We start from the raw sequence: 18,243 nt of genomic DNA, 5'->3' as shown, positions 1-18,243 counted from the left end.
ACTATACAGCCATATGTATTGGACCATCTTCTTATAAATTTATGGGGACGAGATGTCCTAGATCAGTTAGGTTTGACATTAACAAATAACATCAATCCAAATGTGCTCACTATTATGGGTAGACAAGGTTTTAGGAATGGAAAGAGATTAGGAGAAAAAGGACAAAGTATAGTGGCACCAATACAAATAGATCAAGAAATAGATAGACATGGATTGGGTTTTCAGAAGGGGTCACTGAGACAATAAAAATTAACTTGGAAATCAGAAAGACCAGTATGGGTTCCTCAGTGGCCCCTGACTAAAGAAAAGATACAAGCAGCCCATGACCTGGTCAAACAACAATTAGCGGAGCAACATATACAACCTTCCATATCTCCCCATAATATTTCCATTTTTTTCATCAAAAAGAAATCTGGTAAATGGAGATTATTGCAAGATTTAAGAGCCATTAATAATGAGATGGTTATTATGGGACCTGCTCAATCGGGGATTCCTCAATTGTCTGCTTTGCCAAAAACCTGGTATGTTTTAGTTATAGATATTAAAGATTGTTTTTTTTCAATTCCAATTCATCCTGAGGATAGTCCACATTTTGCATTTACTATCCCTGCACTGAATCATGAAGGTCCTGATCAGAGATATGAATAGAAAGTACTCCTTCAAGGGATGGCTAACAGCCCAACTATGTGTCAAATTTATGTTAACAAAGCAATCCAGCACTTAGAAATCAAAATCCTGAACTACAAATATTTCACTATATGGATGATGTATTATTAGCACACAAAGATAAAAACACATTGCTAGAATGTTATGCCACATTTATGAACTTATTAAAAAATTATAATCTAGAGATAGCAATAGATAAAGTACAATAAATTTTCCAATTAATTATTTAGGAGTTCTGTTATCCTCAACCATGGTCTGTCCACCAAAAATTCAAATATGAGTAGATCAACTCAAATCACTTAACGACTTTCAAAAGTTATTAGGAGACATAAATTGGATAAGACCTTATCTAGGTATATCAACAGGAGAGTTAGGACCTTTGTTTGATATCCTAAAAGGTCCATCAGATCCAAATTCACCCCGCATGTTAACGCCTGAAGCAAGAAAGGCATTAAAAATCATTGAAACATATGGAAAATATGCATTTGGATAGAATTGATATAAGTTTGCCTTTATTATTTATTGTACTACCAACAAAAAATATTCCTACAGGAGTATTTTGCCAAGATGGTCCATTATTGTGGATACATTTATCTTATTCTCCTAACACTATTCTTACTAGGTATCCTGAGGCTGTGGGACAATTGATACCCAAAGGAATAAAAGCAGCAAAGGGAGTGTTTGGAATTTCTCCCAATAAAATTATTACTCCATATACTATGGATCAAATTGATGAGTTAGCTAATGAGTTAAATACTTGGGCAATAGTCATGTGTAAATCTAATGTTTCATTTGATAATCACTTACCATCTAATCCTTTGTTGTCTTTTTGGTCTTCCCATCCTGTAGTTTTTCCAAAAATGACAAGAAAAACACCTATCATGAATGCTCCAAATGTATTCACTGTTGGGTCAAATAATGGTACAGCAGCAGTAGTTACCCCTGATCAAACTTTTACATTTTTAGTACCCAAAACAATCAGCTCAAAAGGTAGAGCTTAATGCAGTATTACAAGCTTTTGTGATGTTTAAAGATTCTGTATTTAATTTATTTTCCGATAGTCAGTATATAGTTAATACTATAGTATCCCTTGAAGATCCTGGTAGGATTTCCCCTTCTTCTACTGTTTTCTCTTTGCTTTCCACTATACAAAGTTTAATCTGGGACAGGAAAGCTCCATTCTTTATAGGACATATCAGGGCACATACAGGATTGCCTGGAGCCCTTAGTTTGGGCTATGATTTAGCAAATAAAACTACACATGACATACATATTTGTTTTTACTCTAGAAGAAGCTACAAAATTTCATAAAAGGTTCCATGTCAATGCTAATACTCTACAAAAGTGTTTTAAAATAACCAAGGAATAAGCCAGACAAATAATAAGACAATGTCAAAATTGTGTGACCTTTTTACCACAAGTTAATCTTGGAGTCAATCCTAGAGGACTGATACCTAAGCATATTTGGCAGATGGACGTCACACACTTGCCAAAATTTGGAAAATTAAAATATTTGCATGTTACAGTTGATACTTCTTCCAGATTTTTGATGGGCTCCCTTCCTTCATGCCAGAGAAAAAAGTAAAGATATTATAGCTCATTACTTACAAAATTTTGCCACTGTGGGCATTCCAAAACAGTTAAAAACAGATCATGGCCCTGGCTATACTTCTACCTCTTTTAAACAATTTTGCTCATCATTTGGCATTACTCATATAAGAGGAATCCCATACAATCCACAGGGACAAGGTATAGTTGAAAGAGCTCATTAAACTAGTAAAATGTACTTATTAAAGCAAAAAGAGGGAATTGGGAAGGGGTATATATATCCCCCAAAGATAAACTTAAAATAACCCTTTTTACTCTAAACTTTTAAAATTTGGATTCAACAGGGCTTAGTGCTGCAGAAAGGCATATGAGTCCAAAAAATGTACATAAACCTAAGGTATTTTGGAAGGATATTCTAACAGGACAATGGAAAGGTGCTGACCCAGTGATTGTCTGGAATTGGGGGGTCTGTTTGTGTGTTTCCACAGGGAGAACAGCAGCCAATTTGGATTCCTGAGAGACTAACTAAATATTTCTACAGACCAAAAAGAAGATGATATGGCTCAAATCCATAACAGGTGATATCCAGAACTCTGGTTTGGTTATTCTTACATCTGTGGTTCTCCCACACCTGGAGGCTAATGAATAATAAACACCATTAAAGTCTATTTCAGATGTAAGAAACCTTGGGGCTTGCTTGTGGGAATATCTTCAGACCCATATGCAAGTTACAGGAAAAAGGATGGGATATCAAAAAAAGAGTCAAACCCAGGTGGTAACCAGAATGCTTTTTTCAATACCTATTTTATTATTGCCCTTTCCCACATCATGAAGTTCTATTTATTTATTTATTTATTTATTTTTGAGCTCATACAGACCTAGGTTAATGTTTTTCTGATCAGTTTTGTTTTTTGACTGTGGAGTTTTTAAACATTGCAATGGAGATTTCACCTGTGAAAAGCTACAAGGCCTTTACTATTATGTTATGTGTTGTATGTATTGTGTTATGTGTGCAAACTTGTGTTATGTGTTGTATGTCTGTATGTGCGTATGTCCATATATCATATATGAGGAGCGCTTATGAAAAAATGGATCCAAACTTTTTTTTTATTCACTGATTTAAACGGTTTAATTTAAATTCGGTAAACAGCTGTTGAGGACTGTTTTAAAATGTGGTTAACAGTTCTGTATGTTTACTTTCACCTTTCCTTTTCATTATATCCAATTGTATTCAGGATACTAAATTGTTTAGAAAATTGTTTTTTTAAGTTCCTGCTAGAATGTTACATAATTTTTTTTAGCCATCATTGCCAGAATTCCTATCTTCATCCCAGTGCCGGTGAGGACAAAGATAGAGCATGACTTAAAACCAAACTACAGCTTCTGCGATAGCTATCACAACAAACTGTATAAACTGATACATCAGTGAATAATAACAAGTGATGCTCAATTAAGGAGTTGATTTTCTTTGGGAGGAAATGGACATATTAATGGATTCCTCAACTTTGAACTGCTTGCAAAACTTGCCTGGACTATGTATCACTTGTATGCATTGTGAACTATGTGTTGGTGCAGTGAACTGTGGTAGGGCCGGGGTATCTTTGCTGATGATGTCATTGGTTGTATAATTTTTCTAAAAGGGGCCATCAGTTGGCTTGGTGTCATGGCATTTTGTATCCTCCCCTTTCTGATTGTATCAGGTTGTTTATGGTATTTGTGTAAAAACCACTATCCACAAGTTTGGCTAAATGCTGGGCTGGTAGTCAATGATGGATAAAATCCAATTGCAGTGGTACCAACCTAAGACAGGAGGCTGACGCCTGAGGTCAGCTCATCCGATGACGGGTAAGGACCATATGTAGTATTGGACAGCCTAACAAGCACGGTCCCTAAGCCACATACTTGTTGTTTAATTAAACAAAAGTGGGGAGATGTTGAGAGCCACAGCCATGTCAAGATGGTGCCTGGCATTTTGCCAGAAGGGGCGGCTCCTGCTGCCTCGGGTGCCCGCTACTTTTGAGTTCTTGGGGAGTTTTCGTTGAGTTCCTGTTGAGTTCCTATTGAGTCTCAAGAAGTTCAAGTGGAGTTCTCGTGGGTTCGGGAATAAAGTTCGTTCCTGCTTGAATCTACAAGTGGCTCATGACCTCCCAGTTATTTGTGCCCAGCCAGACTGCGGCAATAATTTGCACCCTTTGGCTTCTCTTTCAGCTGATGTAGCCCAACAGTTCCAGTTTGCTGTGCGAGTTATTGGCAGCAACTTTGCCCCAACTGTTGAAAGAGATGAATTTCTGGTAGCTGAGAAAATCAAGAAAGAACGTAAGTATTTTTTTTTAAGTGTTACATGCTGGCTTTTGAAACCAACATATTCTGAGTTTTGGAACCACAGCCAACCCATGGCTTTTCTCTTCTGGGACAGAACATGGCGGAGGGGACTTGTTGCTTGCTGTCACTCCTTTCACATGATTTATGAGTGTAACTGAATATCTAGATTCATTTATTAATATGAAAATTAACAAGCTGTTTTGATTTTTATTTTAAAAATTGACTATTGTATTTTACTCTAAAAGGATGAAATATTGCTGTGTATCTTAACAGAATGTTTTGTAAGGGTAGTTTTTAAGTCAGGTAAACTGTCATGAATGTTTTACTTTATTGTCCTTAGAATTTAGGATTCCAAGGTATTTTTACTTTCCATCCTTCTTTTCAGGTAGATATTATTAACTAGTTAAGTTGATGATAGTTTGCCTCACTGCTAATTAATATTTGTAAGTAAATAGACTATAATTGATCCCATTGTTTCTGTTTAGCAATTTTCACATACATGCTTTGACTCCAGCCTAATATTTTCCATATTTTAAAAGTATCAGAGAGTTTGTCAGAGCTAAAGTGTCACTCCTTGTTTTAGCATAGATGAAATAGTGGGTTTTGGCGTGTGATGAACATGCCTGATTTCTTTCCTCTCTTTTCAGTTATTCGGCAAAGGAGAGAGGCAGACGCTGCATTGTTTTCAGAGCTCCATAGGAAACTTCATTCCCAGGTACGCGCAGGTGGGAAGAAGCTGCGTTGGCAGGTGTGGCAGACATGGTGAGAGTGAGCCCATGACTGGGGAGGCCTTCCTAGTGGACAGAAATACTTGGACCTTTTGGTGGTATCACAGCAAGCTTTTCTATGATCACTAATGACTTAATTGTAATAATGTTCCCTGTATTTTTTTTAATATGTATTTTTTATCTGTAGTTAGACACAATACCTTTATTTTATCTGTTTTTATTTGTTGCTGAGGGCGAACCCAGGGCCTCTCATGTGCTAGGCAAGTGCTCTACTGCTGAGCCCTAGCCCCTTTCTAACACTGCCTGGGTGAATTTTAGCTGGGTTTCATGTGAAGTTGCTTATGAAGATGAATGGAGCTGGACTGAAAAGGACTCAGAGGCTCTAGGGTTGTGTCATAGTCTTAATGACACTCTGAGCAGGCATGGTGGTCCACACAGAAGTAAAAGCTCATCTCGGATACACTTTATTGTGTCCTAATTTGTACCTTTATAGGGAATAATTTAAAAAATTTCGAATCTTTTGTGATTGGGTACTGACTCTTGAAAATTAATGGTTTCTTTAATCTGATTGATAATATATATATATATAATTTATTTATTTATTTTTTAGTTTTAGGTGGACACAACATCTTTATTTTTTTATTTTTATTTTTAATTTGATGCTGAGAATCAAACCCAGTGCCTCACGCAAGCCAGGCAAGCACGCTATCACTTGAGCCACATCCTCAGCCCCTAACCTGATATTTTTATGAAAGACTTTGCCAATAAGATGATTGAATGAGAGGACTGGGTGTAGCTCAGTGGTCTCCTACTATGCATAAGGCCCTGGGTTCAATTTCCAGACCTGCAGGGAAAAAAAATTATAGGTGAGATTTCTGACTATAAAGGAACTGAGTTCACTAGCTTTCTCTGTCCTTTTGTAGAACAAAAAGTGAGTTCAGAGAATTTTAATGCTTTGTTTCACAAATGTGAAGTTGAAACAACACAAATTGTGAAGTTTGGCATAATGTGACAGTAACTAAACTCTTATTTTTGAATCTTCATCTCTCTACATATATTGTGTCCTAAGACAAGCCTAAATGTATGTGCTGTGTGAGCATTTTAATTCCAAGAGGGTATCTCAGAGAGGGTGGTTGTGTCCTTAGCACTTGGTTTGTTCAGGATAAACAGCGAGACGGTAGGGTGGGAGAGTGTTCTCATTCCTTAATTCAGATCATTTTACTTGGATTCATGGTTTTAAGTGTACTCTTTCATCTTTGATAACATTTACAAAGTGAGAAATAGGAAATTTTTCTGTACATGCATTTCTAGACAGATTGTTTCTAACAGTGATATTATTTGTTTTCCTTAATTTTTTTTTTTTTTCGTAAAAAATTACTTCTTGGTGTTGGGTGTTAGAAAGATGTACTATCAGGTATCACGTTCCCGAGATGCTTAGCCTTGCTGGGATCCCCACCTGGAGGATCTCATCCTGTGAAACCTGTGTGTCTGTTGATGTAGGCCATTGGAAGAAAACATGTTCAGGAGCTTTGTGATTTAAAGTGGTGGTTTTTCGTTAGTTACACATGACAGTAGAATGCATTTTGACATATTATACATAAGTGGAGTATAATTTCTCCTTTTTCTGGTTGTACATGGTGTAGATTCACACTGATTGTGTAGTCATATGTGTACCTAGGGTAATAACATTGGATTCATTCTACTGTCCTTCCCATACCCCCTCCCCTACCTTCACTCCCTTCTGTCTAATCCAAAGTGTCTTTACCGACCTCCCCTCCCATTGTAAGTGAGCATCCACATATTCGAGAAAACATTCTACCTTTGGTTTTTGGGATTGTCTTACTTCGCTTAGCATGATATTCTCCAGCTCCATCCATTACTGGCAAATACCATAATTTCATTTTTCTTTAAGGCTGAGTAGTATTCCATTGTGTATATGCATTCTACTGTCTTGTATAACTAATGAGAATAAATTAAAAAGTAAAATAGTTGTTTCCCAGAATTTTGTTTGGAATTCAATGTTTGTTTCTTTCTAAACATCAATATTCTGAAATGATAACTGCCTTCCTAGGGCTAGCCCAGAAAACTAACTTGGGTGATTTTTTTACATTGTGTGGCTGAAACATAAAAAATACTAAGAGATGGTAGCAAAACACTAGTCATTCAAATGCAAAGTATCCATCCCATCTTTTTTCTAAAAATATCTGGCTCCAAAGTACAACTGTTGGTATTTTCCTGTCCTGTCTTCTCCATGTGGGACCTCTTCTGCATTTGCTGTGCCTGCCATGGGGGAAAGTCTAAGGTACAGCTTGCTGTGGTGGTTTTTAGCTCTAGAGGAAGGAGGGTCCAGGTGTGGTGTGGGGACGTGGGACCCTGAGTGCGTATAGGTGTGACTGGCAAGGAAGGGCTGAGCACAGGGGAGTGGCTTGCTTGGGGAATAGAAGCACACTGCAGCTGGGACCAGGTGGAGGAGGCCTCAGTGGGGGTGGGTGCTGCCCCGCAGGATGCTGCGCCAGCCATGCTGGTTCTGGTGGGGCAGCTGCTCTGGTGTTTTCAGATCTCGTGGTGTCTGACACATCTCATTTAAAATCTCGTGTACACGCAGCCCCTGAAGCTTGATGCCTGAATCGAGGCCTCTTGGCTTCTGGAGTCCGTGGTGGCAGGGGTAGTTTAAAATATCCTTCTAGAGCTGAGACTGTTTATGTTTGCACCACCAGGTCCCTTGCCGAGCTTCCTGGCCCGTGGCTTGGCTGTCTTCCTGCTCCTGTTTCCTAGTTACTTTCTTACTCAGTATACATTAGGCGCTCATTAGGTGCTCCTCAGCAGCTGACCCTGGCTGTTTGACACCTGCTCTTCTCTGTTGAAGCTGTCAGTCACGGGGTGCAGTGGCACACACCCGCAGTCCCAGTAACCCCTGGGTGGGGGGCAGAGGCAGGAGGGTCGCAAGTCCAGGCCAGCCTGGGAACTTAGTGAGACCTGCCTCAAAATACAAAGAGTGGGTGCAGCTTAGTGGGAGAGCACCCTGCATTCAGTCCCAACACCCCCTCCCCACTGTGATTTTCCCCTCTGTTCAGGAGCCCCTCTCGGAGAGCGGGCGTCTGGACCTGCCCTTCGTTGCAGAGGAAGAGCTTTCCTGTGGCCATGCCCCACTGGCACCTTCGGTCAGACGTTTCTTAGGAAAGGCCACTGGAACTTGCAGCCAGGCATCCTCAGAACTGAGCGGGGCACGGCTCCTAGTTGTGCCTCTGGGCGTCCCTGCGCTTTCTCTTTTGTGTCCCCTCTCTGGTGTGTGCTGTTAGGCTACTGCCATCTTGACTCCCGAGGCCTGTGGGCTGTTCCTCTCAAGTCATCCTCTTTTGGAGTCGGGCAGACCTGGGTTTGAATCCTGGCATGCAGCATTGTGGTGTAGGTGGATTATGTGGGCTTGCTGTCTGTGTTCCTCTCATTTGTGGAATGAAGTGAATACATTCTGTTGTGGCAGGAGGTGTTGTAGGTGAAGTACCTGCATCCTGTGGACCATCTCTAAATGGCAACTGCTGCTATTGTCTGACTGCTCCAGAATCTTTAAGAGAAGTGGGATCTGGGGGAGAGGTGGCCTAAGTGCTAGTGTTGGCCTGAGCCAGCCCCCGAGCCCCAGGTCAGGTGCCCTTCAGGGGGTAATGAGCTCCCAGGTGTGTGTTCCCAGGTGGCTGCGGTCTTCCTGCTGCCTCTAGCGCCTTGTGCACCCCTCCGTGAAGCAGGGTGTGCTCCCTGCAGGAGGCCTCCGCAGACTCCTGTGTCCTGCTCAGAACTCTTCACCCCTTCCAGCTTGCACTCTGACTACCTTCCCGTCTCTCCTGTGTGGCGGCCTTTCTGAGAGCCCTGGGTGCTGTTGTGTAACCCGCCTGCTTGCTGTAACATAGGCTGAGACTCCATCAGGGCCGGGGCTCGCTCTTTTTCTTGTTGCTCAGCTGGGGAATTGTTTCAGTTTCTGGAAAATGTTTATGTAAATCAGTTTTATAAGTTATAATTTAAATACCTGGGATGACCTTATTCTTCAAATAAATTTTTGGGAATGTTTTATATAACAAAGAGTCTGCATGCTGCAAGTGTTCATGGTCTGGCAGTGGGTCCTGTAGATGAAGGTGTCTGTGTCTAGCTTGTGTGTCCAGACGTGAGGCTCTGGAACAAGGAGGTGCTGTGCACATTTGAGGTGAAGCAGGTTGAGGTTTGGCTGCCAACGGGGTTGAGGATCAGGATGAGTGGAGCAGGACTAGAGAAGAATGGGGCCCAAGTGCCAGCCCTCGTGTGGACACGGGCCCAGTGATCCTAGCAGCCAGGTGCTGCGCACAAGGTCCCCATGCTCCTGAGGCTTCTCACACTTCAGACCTAAGCGAGACGTTAATAAAGAAAAAACAACTCGTGACTTTTATGATGGCATTTGTCCTATGATCACTGTTTGGGAGGTTCTTCAGATTTTTTCAGAGAAGACAATACTGCTATTCAGAAGTAGGGTAATGTCAAGATTCGTTCTTATTGGGAACTTTGGAGTTTGTTAACATGGTTAACATGGACCCAAGGATGTGATTCGGGAACATTATCTCCAGTTTCTGATGGTAGCTGTACTGATGACATGTGAAATGAGTAGAGTGACGTCACCAGGGGAGTTTTAAAATGCTTTTCTATTTTGGAAATATATTTAGGAGAGAGGAAAATAAAACTGAAAATTATATGAAATAGTTCTTTTAGTATTAATTTTTTTCTTAACAGGGAGTTTTGAAAAATAAATGGTCAATACTCTACCTCTTGCTGAACCTCAGTGAAGACCCGCGCAGGCAGGCAAACAAGGTGAGTGGCCCTGGTGTTGGGACGTCTGTCAGGTTCTGAAGGAATCAGCCCCTACAGCTGAGAAGATAGCAGAGAGCAGGGAGCTGGCTTGGCCATTGGGGTCAGGCAGTTTCTTTTTTAAGGGCCTTTTTAGTCAGTGTGCAGTTTCCTTAAGCTCTATTTTAGGATTATGTTCTTCTCCTGTAACAGTGTGCGGCGAGCTTAAGTTGTGGTTTTAAGATTGGGCTTTGTGAGTTACCACTTCAGCACAGATGCATGGAAGGCCCAAGGGGGTTCCTTGTGCCTTTCTTCAGGTGTTGGGCACACTCCTTTTACGTCCCAGTGGGCTTCATGGTGTCACCCGGCTCCGTCATGCCTGTGCTGTATGTGAGAGTGCCCTGGTCCAGTCCAGAAAATCTCGTCCTGCAGACGTGAGAGTGCCCAGGCTAAGGAATGGGGTGGGGTGGCTGCACGCCTCTCTAAAGCCTCGCTGTGCGCTGTGGGCTCTTGACCAGGTGTGGTGCAGACTGCAGCCTGGCTCACGTTTCGCTCAGCCTGGAGTGAGGGTGAAGTGTTTGGTCATCAGACATTGTGGTGGTTGAGGGGCTTTAGAAACTTGTTAAGCTTTCTTAGTTCTGGCTATTAAAAAGCATCTTGCTTAAATTATTTAATAAATGTGAAATTCAAATCTGATTCCAGCAATGGAGGAAGGGGCATGCCAGTGCTCTTTCAGGTTTGGGAGACCCGGTCTGTGGTCGCACATCCCCTCACCTCAGTGCACTTCTGTTTCAGGTGTCCAGCTATGCCTCGTTGTTTGCACAGGCATTGCCGAGAGATGCTCATTCCACTCCCTACTACTGCGCCAGGCCTCAGTCCCTGCCCCTGAATTACCAGGACCGGGGCACCCAGGCGGTGCAGAGCTCTGGCAGCCTGGGCAGCAGCGGCATCAGCAGCATCAGCGTGTGTGCCCTCAGTGGCCCTGCACCTGCGCCCCAGCCTCTCCTCCCAGGGTAAAGCATGCTTGCACGCACACTCTCCTGGTGTAGGAGAGCTGGAGGTGTCCCGGGCTTTCAACCAAGCCTGATATTGCACCATAGGCCGCGTCTTCAGGTCGTCACCCTGGCCAGTTGTGTCGGGCTGGTGATGAGTAATACTCAGCAATAATTAATACCGTTGAATTATCCTCAGGCAGACGGTTCTGGCCAAGGTGGTGCCTAGGAGCGGGGAACCTTGGCCCCCTGGGGCTGCACAGCTGTGAGGTAGCCTTGGAGTGGAACACGCCATCCACTCTGGTTATGTTTTGAGGGAGTGTGAGCTCATGAGTGAAAATGAAGAAGGTGCCTTAAGAGCTTTGTTAATACCCCATCTTAAGGATGTTTCTTGTGCAAGTAATCAGATGGCTTTGCTTTTTGCTATTGTTCATTTCTGGAAATCTCAGTAAAACAGATGGTCAGAGGTGGGTAATTTTCTAGAACAGTGATCAGGAATCAGTATCAGATATATGGCGTTTCCCACATGGGCACAGTAGGGTCATAAATTGTTTTGTAAGATGAAGAGTCATGTCCAGGAAATCAGAAGATGGAACATACGCAGCACATGGGTCACACGTGAGCAGAGTGTTCTCTAGGGGCTTGCTACACATCTACAAACAGCCCGCAAGAGAGCAAATCTGAAGTTCTGGTCTGGCCCAGAGAGTAAGCTGACACTCTCATTTGAGTCTCAGGATGTGGAGTGGTTATTGTGATGATTCAGAAAGTCGTACAGCTAACTTTTAGAATTAGTCTGCTGAGTCTGCAGCTGTGTTCACAGACACAGTCTGTGAGTGTTGTTGGCTTCCCCTGTTGAGGACAGGATCAAGCACAGCTGTTCCGGGACTGCCCTCCCCTGTCTGCTTTGAGCAGCCTGAGGGCTCTGGACCTCCAGCAAGGGCAGTGGAGCTGCTCGTGTCTTGCAGCCCTGGTAGGGGCACTTTTGTTGGGAGTGTCTGAGTGCATGTCAGGTCCTTGGATTTGTAGGAAGCAGCTGTGAAGTGTTCTCAAGTCACTTTGCTACCTTGACCTTTGCAGCTTGCCTTCCATTTCTGCATTTTCCCATCTTCCAAGTTGATTGAAATGGCAATGTCTTTTCCCAGTGAGCACCTTGAGGGCGGGAGGTGATTGGGGCAGGCAGATGGGCAGGCTCCAGGTGTTTAAACCCTTCTGCTCAGGAATTGTCGAGTGAGTGAAAGGTGGTGATCTTGAAGTAAATTTGGTTGAGAATTCCAAAGTGGTAATTCGTGTTTTGTAATGTGTTTCATGTAGTTTTAAAGAGAAGTGGTTGGGGAAGAAACGTGTGTGTGCAGGGGTGGTCTAAGTGTCCATGGGCTGGGACTGGTTGTGGTGATGTTTGATTGGGTGAAGTTGTGGGGTCTCCCATCTCATAAAAGGGTTAATGTGATTCAGTGTAGCAACTGAAAGGGAATTTCTTGGATGCTTTTCTCCTCAGTGAGTTGCATGGTCACTTCAAGATATAAACCTTACTTTCTTTTTTCTAGACAGTCTCATCAAATTCCGGGAGTCGGGGATTGCCTTCGACAGCAGCTGGGGTCACGTCTTGCATGGACTTTAACTGCAAACCAGCCTTCTTCGCAAACCCCTCCCTCAAAGGGTGTCTCTAGTGCTGTTTCTCGCAACCTGACGAGGTCGAGGAGAGAAGGAGAGGCGGGTGGTGAGTGAGGGGTCTAGCAGCTCTCTTCCCTCCCTCAACACCTCTGTTCCCAGGGGTCTTTCCTTTGTGTCGTGAAGGTGCCCGATCGGGCCCAGCATCTTAGGGTGTCACCTCATGTCCCATTTTTTGTCCTGCAACCCTCTGCTTCTCAGCCAGTGGTCACAGTCCTTTCTCATCCTGCTATCCCTTCTGGGAAGCCTCATCAGAGCTCTTTTCCTGTCTCATTCTGTTCCCCCTGGGCTGGCCACTCGGACCTCCACGTCTGAGATACATGAAGGTTGTCTGTCTCTGTTACAGTGCCAGTGCTTAGTGCAGTGCCTAGAGGGTGGAAGAAACTCGGTGATAGTTTGCTGGATGGTGAAAGGAATATCAGTGTCCTTCTTGAGGCACCACGTAGAGCGGGCTTCCCCTCTGGTCTGCAGCCTGCAGCCTCTGAGGTTGCACAGAAGGCAGGCCAAGGACTGCCTTGGAGCTGTGAGGGTGTCTAGGAGCCTGCGGCCTTTGCAGCAGGCTCAGCCCCACAGAGGTCTGCTGTTTAACAGCAGCTTGCACAGGCATGTTGCTGGTGCTTAGTATGCCAGCGTCTTGACCTAGTCAGTGCCGCTTTCCACTCCTGACCCCTGGCCAGTGCCTTTAGCCTGTGTTCTTGACAAAGCCAAGAGTAGAAGTGGACTTGCGAGGTTTCCTTGATTAATCCATGAGAATTAGGAGATGGTCAAAAGAAGAAAGGGCAGGGGATAGGTGGAGACCACCTTACTCTAAACCCCGACCTGGGGATAACTGCATTGAATGCATAGCACTTGGTTGAAGAGAGAGTTGTTTTTAAAAGAATCCTGTTCAGACTGTGTGCTGCTTGTGAGAGACACATTGGACTCAGGGTGGAGGGTTGAAGTAAGTGGATGGGAGGCACCCATCTCATGGACACAAGCCGCACAGACGTGTGCCTGTGTCTCTGTTTTGGACTTCGCTGGGCAGGACCGGAGCCGAGGCAGAGGGCCTTTTCCTCCTAAGGAAGACATGGAGTCCCAGTCCTGTGTCGTCCTCCCCCTACACCCCCCCTCCCCCAGCAGCTTCACGTGCACAGAGCACGATGGCAGAAGCAGAGAGAAGACAGAGTGACCCGCAGTTACTGCTGGAGAGGACTGACAGGTCGCCCGGGTAGCAGCTGCGTGCGGTTCAGATAGGACTTGAACTCAGCGTGCAGCAGGTGGTGTTCGTAGCACGTCCCACCCACTGTTGGACGCACGCCCTGTGCTCTGTTGGGCTGGCTCTGGGAACACTGATCCCAGGTTGTGTCTCTAGGCCTCTTTCTCCTGCACCGGTATCTTGGACTGTGGGTGCCTCTGCCTCCTTGTCCTTATTTTGGCTCTGTCCCCCAGTTTGCCTTACGTTTGTTCCAAGGAGTCATGGTGAGCAGAGGCTTGTTTGCACTGAGAGCTACTTTTCAGTGGTCTGGCAGGACCCAGGCTGGAGTGCGTGTTGTGCAGGGGACCTGCGTGTAGAGATCACCTCTGTTGGTTGTCTCCTCTGGTTGGCTTATGCTGCTGGCCTGTTGGTCACATGGAGCTTTGTCCTTCAAAGTGGGCACTTCATGGAAGAGGGGCTCTGTTGCCTTTCAGAAGGCCTGTTTTTCCTAAACTCATACCTTTTCATCTTAAGCTTGTTTATTGAGTTTGTAAATGTCCTGGTGGCAAATATGTAACCCAGAGCTAATCATGTCATGAAATTTATTTCATCTTAAAATGTGTCTGTTAGTGATTACTGTCTTTAAAAAATCATTTTACAGGTGCTATGGAAATTACTGAAGCAGCTCTCGTGAGAGACATTTTATATGTCTTCCAGGGCATAGATGGCAAAAATATCAAAATGAGCAACACTGAAAATTGTTATAAAGTGGAAGGAAAGGTACGGTAATGAGTGATCTAGTTTAAATATTCAAAAAGAAAAAAAGTGTCATAAGTCCAAATAGTAAGCTGTTTCCCTTCCAGGGTGCTCCTGGGGCTTTATGGAATTGGTGCACCAGGCCGGTCGCACTGGGAGGCCCTGGCCTTTTCCCTGTCCCATCTGGCTCCAGCTTTGGGCAGTGCTTTCTTCCTTTCCTTGGGTCGGCATGTGGCTGCAGCAGTGCAGTCAGAGGTGCCTGAAGGACAGAGCGTCAGCTTGGCACTTTGCCATTGACACAGGATTCTCAGAGGATCAGTCACGGCCACAGACGGGCACTGCACAGGGTGACGCCACAGCTTCATACTCCCTCCAGGGCTCCCCGTTCCCTGCTGGCCCTGTGCTGTCCTTGCCCTCTGTGATGGTGCGTTAGTACTGCTCGCTTTCACATGCTGAAGCCTGAGAATCATACTGTTAAGAGTACAAGTGGTCGAGGAGAGTGGTAATGAAGACTCTAGTATTGGTTCTTCATTTTTAACTTCTGATGTGTTTCCTTTTCAGGCAAACCTAAGTAAATCTTTGAGGGACACGGCAGTCAGACTTGCTGAGTTGGGATGGTTACATAATAAAATCAGAAAGTACACTGACCAGAGGAGTCTGGACCGTTCCTTTGGACTTGTAGGTCAGGTATGTTCATTACTGTTAGCTTTGAAAGTGCTTAATCTACTTAAGGTCTGACTGTGGAAATGGCTATGAGGAGAACCCTTTTCCAGGACAGCCCCCCTGGTGGTCGGTGATGGCATCAGTCAGGGTGCATGTGCTCAGGGAGTGGAAAGCATGCCAGGCGTACACAGAAGGACCAGCTGCTGCTGTAAAGGGCCCACAAGTGGTGGGCCTGCGAGCAGGGAGCCTGGGAGGAGGGCCTGCCCCATTGCTGCTGCCACTGCTGAGCAGCAGCTCCCAGGACATGGCCGATGTGACGTGCAGTTGTTCTGGGCAGCACCTGCGTCCATGTCTGCATGCTGCAGGTGCTGGTACTGGGAGCCCATGGTGCCACCTGAGGCTGTGGTTGGACTCTGCAGAGGAACACCAGCTGCCTCCCCCTGCCTCCCACAGGAGCCTGGCAGGAAGCAGCAAGTGTTTTCTTACTTGTAATTGGACACAATGTCTTTATTTTGTCTATTTATTTTTATGTGGTGCTGAGGATCAAACCCAGCGCCTCGCACGTGCTAGGCAAGTGCTCTACCCCTGAGCCCTAGCCCCAGGCCCAGCCCCAGGCCCAGGAAGCAGCAAGTTTGAGCATGTTTCCACAGGCCCTCCCCTTCTCAGTGGTTTAGCAGAAAAGATTTTTCCTACAACTTGATTCTTGGGAAGTGATCATTACCAGTGTTACCTCCAAAAATTTATTGAGAGAATCACAAGGCGGCTGTGTACTGTAAGCATAGAGTGACACCATAGCACAGCTGGTGAGGAGCAGCATGGCAGTGTGACCTGGCTGATACTCGAGATTGACTGTGCTCAAGAAGTAATGACTGATCTGGTTAGAAGAATGGTTGTTGCTCTGGTTAGGGCGATCTTATGTGCCAGTTGGAGGGTCCTTGTTATGTGGTTAGTACCCCCTTTGAGTCTAGAAGTGTCTGGCTCTCCCACGCGGGAACCTCAGGACTCTGGCGAAGGGGCCTCAGCTGGCTGCAGGCTGCCCTCTGGAACATGTGGTGCTGACGCACTCCTGGGCTTCACAGTTAACTTATGTGATCCTGTCATACTCTTCATGACTGGTGGTGATTGGATGGTTTCTTGTGGTCAGGATTTTTTTCTCTATTTCTTAAAGTTTTGGGTGTGTGTATGTGTCCCTGCCCTGAGGTGCTAGGTGTCACCTTCCTCGCTACAAAAACACTCAGGGTCACTCCAGGGGAGCTGGGCTGCACAAAATAATCACACAGGAGACAGAGATACCTTCTTCTTTGGGGTCTTGTGACGGCTCCTCTGACCTTAAGGGTCTGCAGAAAGAGAGAGAGCATGTGCTGAACCCTTTTATTGAGGAGAAGCCATTAAGTGAGGCAAGGGGTCAGGTTTCAGGGGGCTGAGTCTAGCTACGTGATGTCAGTAGGTTGACGTCTAGGAAGGCCACACCCAAAGGCAGAGCAAGAGAAGGGGACACACAAAGGGCGTTTCCATGGAACATCCTATCCCAAGCAGGGCAGAGGGGTAATATCACAAAAGAATAGGTGAGCATAGCTCAATCCATGGGGTGACACGCCTATGTCTGAAGATGCGTCCTCAACCTTTGGGACCAGGGCAGTGTCCAGGTCACTGCGAGATGTAGTGACGGTCAAAGCCTCATCACTCCAGGATGGAAGGCGCGAATCATTCCAAGTGGCTCCCACAGCCAGGGCAGGGTTTTGTACCATGTAGTTCTGGGCCTGAGTAAATGACATGACTTTTCCTTTGTGGACATTGCCTAAGGAGATGGACCCTCAGTTCATTAAGCACCCGATGCCCACCCTGCATCTGGTACTTCCTTCCTGATCTCTTTTGCCTCCAAGGAACTGATGCCACCAGGCTTGGGACAGTGGGGTCTGGTCTTAGTTGGGAGCCAGGACTTAACCTTAAGGTCTGTGATTCCCCAAACTAGAGCATTTTATCTTGAAAGTCTCTTTTGAAATGTTTTGTGTTTTTAAAATCAGTATTTTAATGTTTGTTTTTAGGGCTACAGACATGAAAGTATTATTAGTAGTTCCCAACCCACAAAGCATAAATATAGCAAAGTAAACCCTATTTTGCGTGATTATAATTGTTTTAAAATATGCAGAGACGTAAGGAGCCCGCGTGTTCAAGAGAACAGGCTCTATCTGTTGCAGACCGTGTCTGGTGGGCCGCTGTGGGAGGTAGAACTGCCCCAGGGTGTGCTCTGTCATAGCCTGCAGTTTGTGCCCAAGGTCTGCTCACAGGCTGTGTGCGGGTGCAGGGAGCCCTCCTTGCAGCGCTGACAGTGCCGTCTTGTTGTGGCCCCTTGTCGGCCCTTAGTGGGACAGAGTGTTCAGAGCTGTGGGTGGGGAGTGAGCTGTGCAGGCCAGAGCACAGCTGGGTCAGTACTGAGTTACTACTCTTTAAATTTTGCCAATTAAGAAACTTAAAATTAGGTTTTAACGCTAAAAAATCTGAGGGGACATGGCCTAAAGCAAAGGCTTTTTGAAGTGACTGCTCTTCAGCTTCTTGAAGGCCATGCTGCAAAGTCCACGCTGTCTTACTAAGGACTACCACTTTCCTGTCATGTGGAAGGGCTCACTGTGGGGTCAGAACTGTGTGAGGACATTGGCAGAAGCAGCATTGGGGTAGAGCTGCCCCAGTGTGTGCTCGCTGCCTCTGCTCTGACCCTGGCCTCTCCAGGGCCGGGGTGGGGGTGGGGGTGGGAGCAGGGGCGGGGCACTCTGGTGACTCTCTGCTCCCCACAGAGCTTCTGTGCCGCTCTGCACCAAGAGCTCAAGGAGTACTACCGCCTACTCTCCGTTTTACATTCCCAGGTAAGCTGTTTAAAAATTTTTTGATTTCTTCCTGATTTGAAGAGTTAGAAAATTAAAAAACC

The 18,243-nt window shown here is 45.2% G+C and overlaps 1 protein-coding gene across 2 annotated transcripts in view; it reads left to right on the top strand.

The window, feature by feature from the left end:
* Window positions 1-18,243, top strand: part of Tubgcp3 (tubulin gamma complex component 3) — a 68,775-nt gene that overhangs the window by 10,761 nt on the left and 39,771 nt on the right. For both annotated transcript variants that reach the window (XM_040281730.2, XM_078016351.1), the window contains exons 2-9: window positions 4,423-4,530; window positions 5,184-5,251; window positions 10,014-10,091; window positions 10,863-11,080; window positions 12,604-12,776; window positions 14,563-14,681; window positions 15,219-15,344; window positions 18,113-18,181. In XM_040281730.2, coding sequence (XP_040137664.1) covers window positions 4,423-4,530; window positions 5,184-5,251; window positions 10,014-10,091; window positions 10,863-11,080; window positions 12,604-12,776; window positions 14,563-14,681; window positions 15,219-15,344; window positions 18,113-18,181 — 959 coding nt within the window. The remainder of the gene's footprint in view (window positions 1-4,422; window positions 4,531-5,183; window positions 5,252-10,013; window positions 10,092-10,862; window positions 11,081-12,603; window positions 12,777-14,562; window positions 14,682-15,218; window positions 15,345-18,112; window positions 18,182-18,243) is intronic.

This window comes from Ictidomys tridecemlineatus, chromosome 6, assembly GCF_052094955.1.
Source record: "Ictidomys tridecemlineatus isolate mIctTri1 chromosome 6, mIctTri1.hap1, whole genome shotgun sequence".
Classification (NCBI taxonomy): domain Eukaryota; kingdom Metazoa; phylum Chordata; class Mammalia; order Rodentia; family Sciuridae; genus Ictidomys; species Ictidomys tridecemlineatus.
The sequence above is the reverse complement of the archived record's forward strand: the minus strand, read 5'-3'. Positions and strand labels throughout refer to the sequence as shown.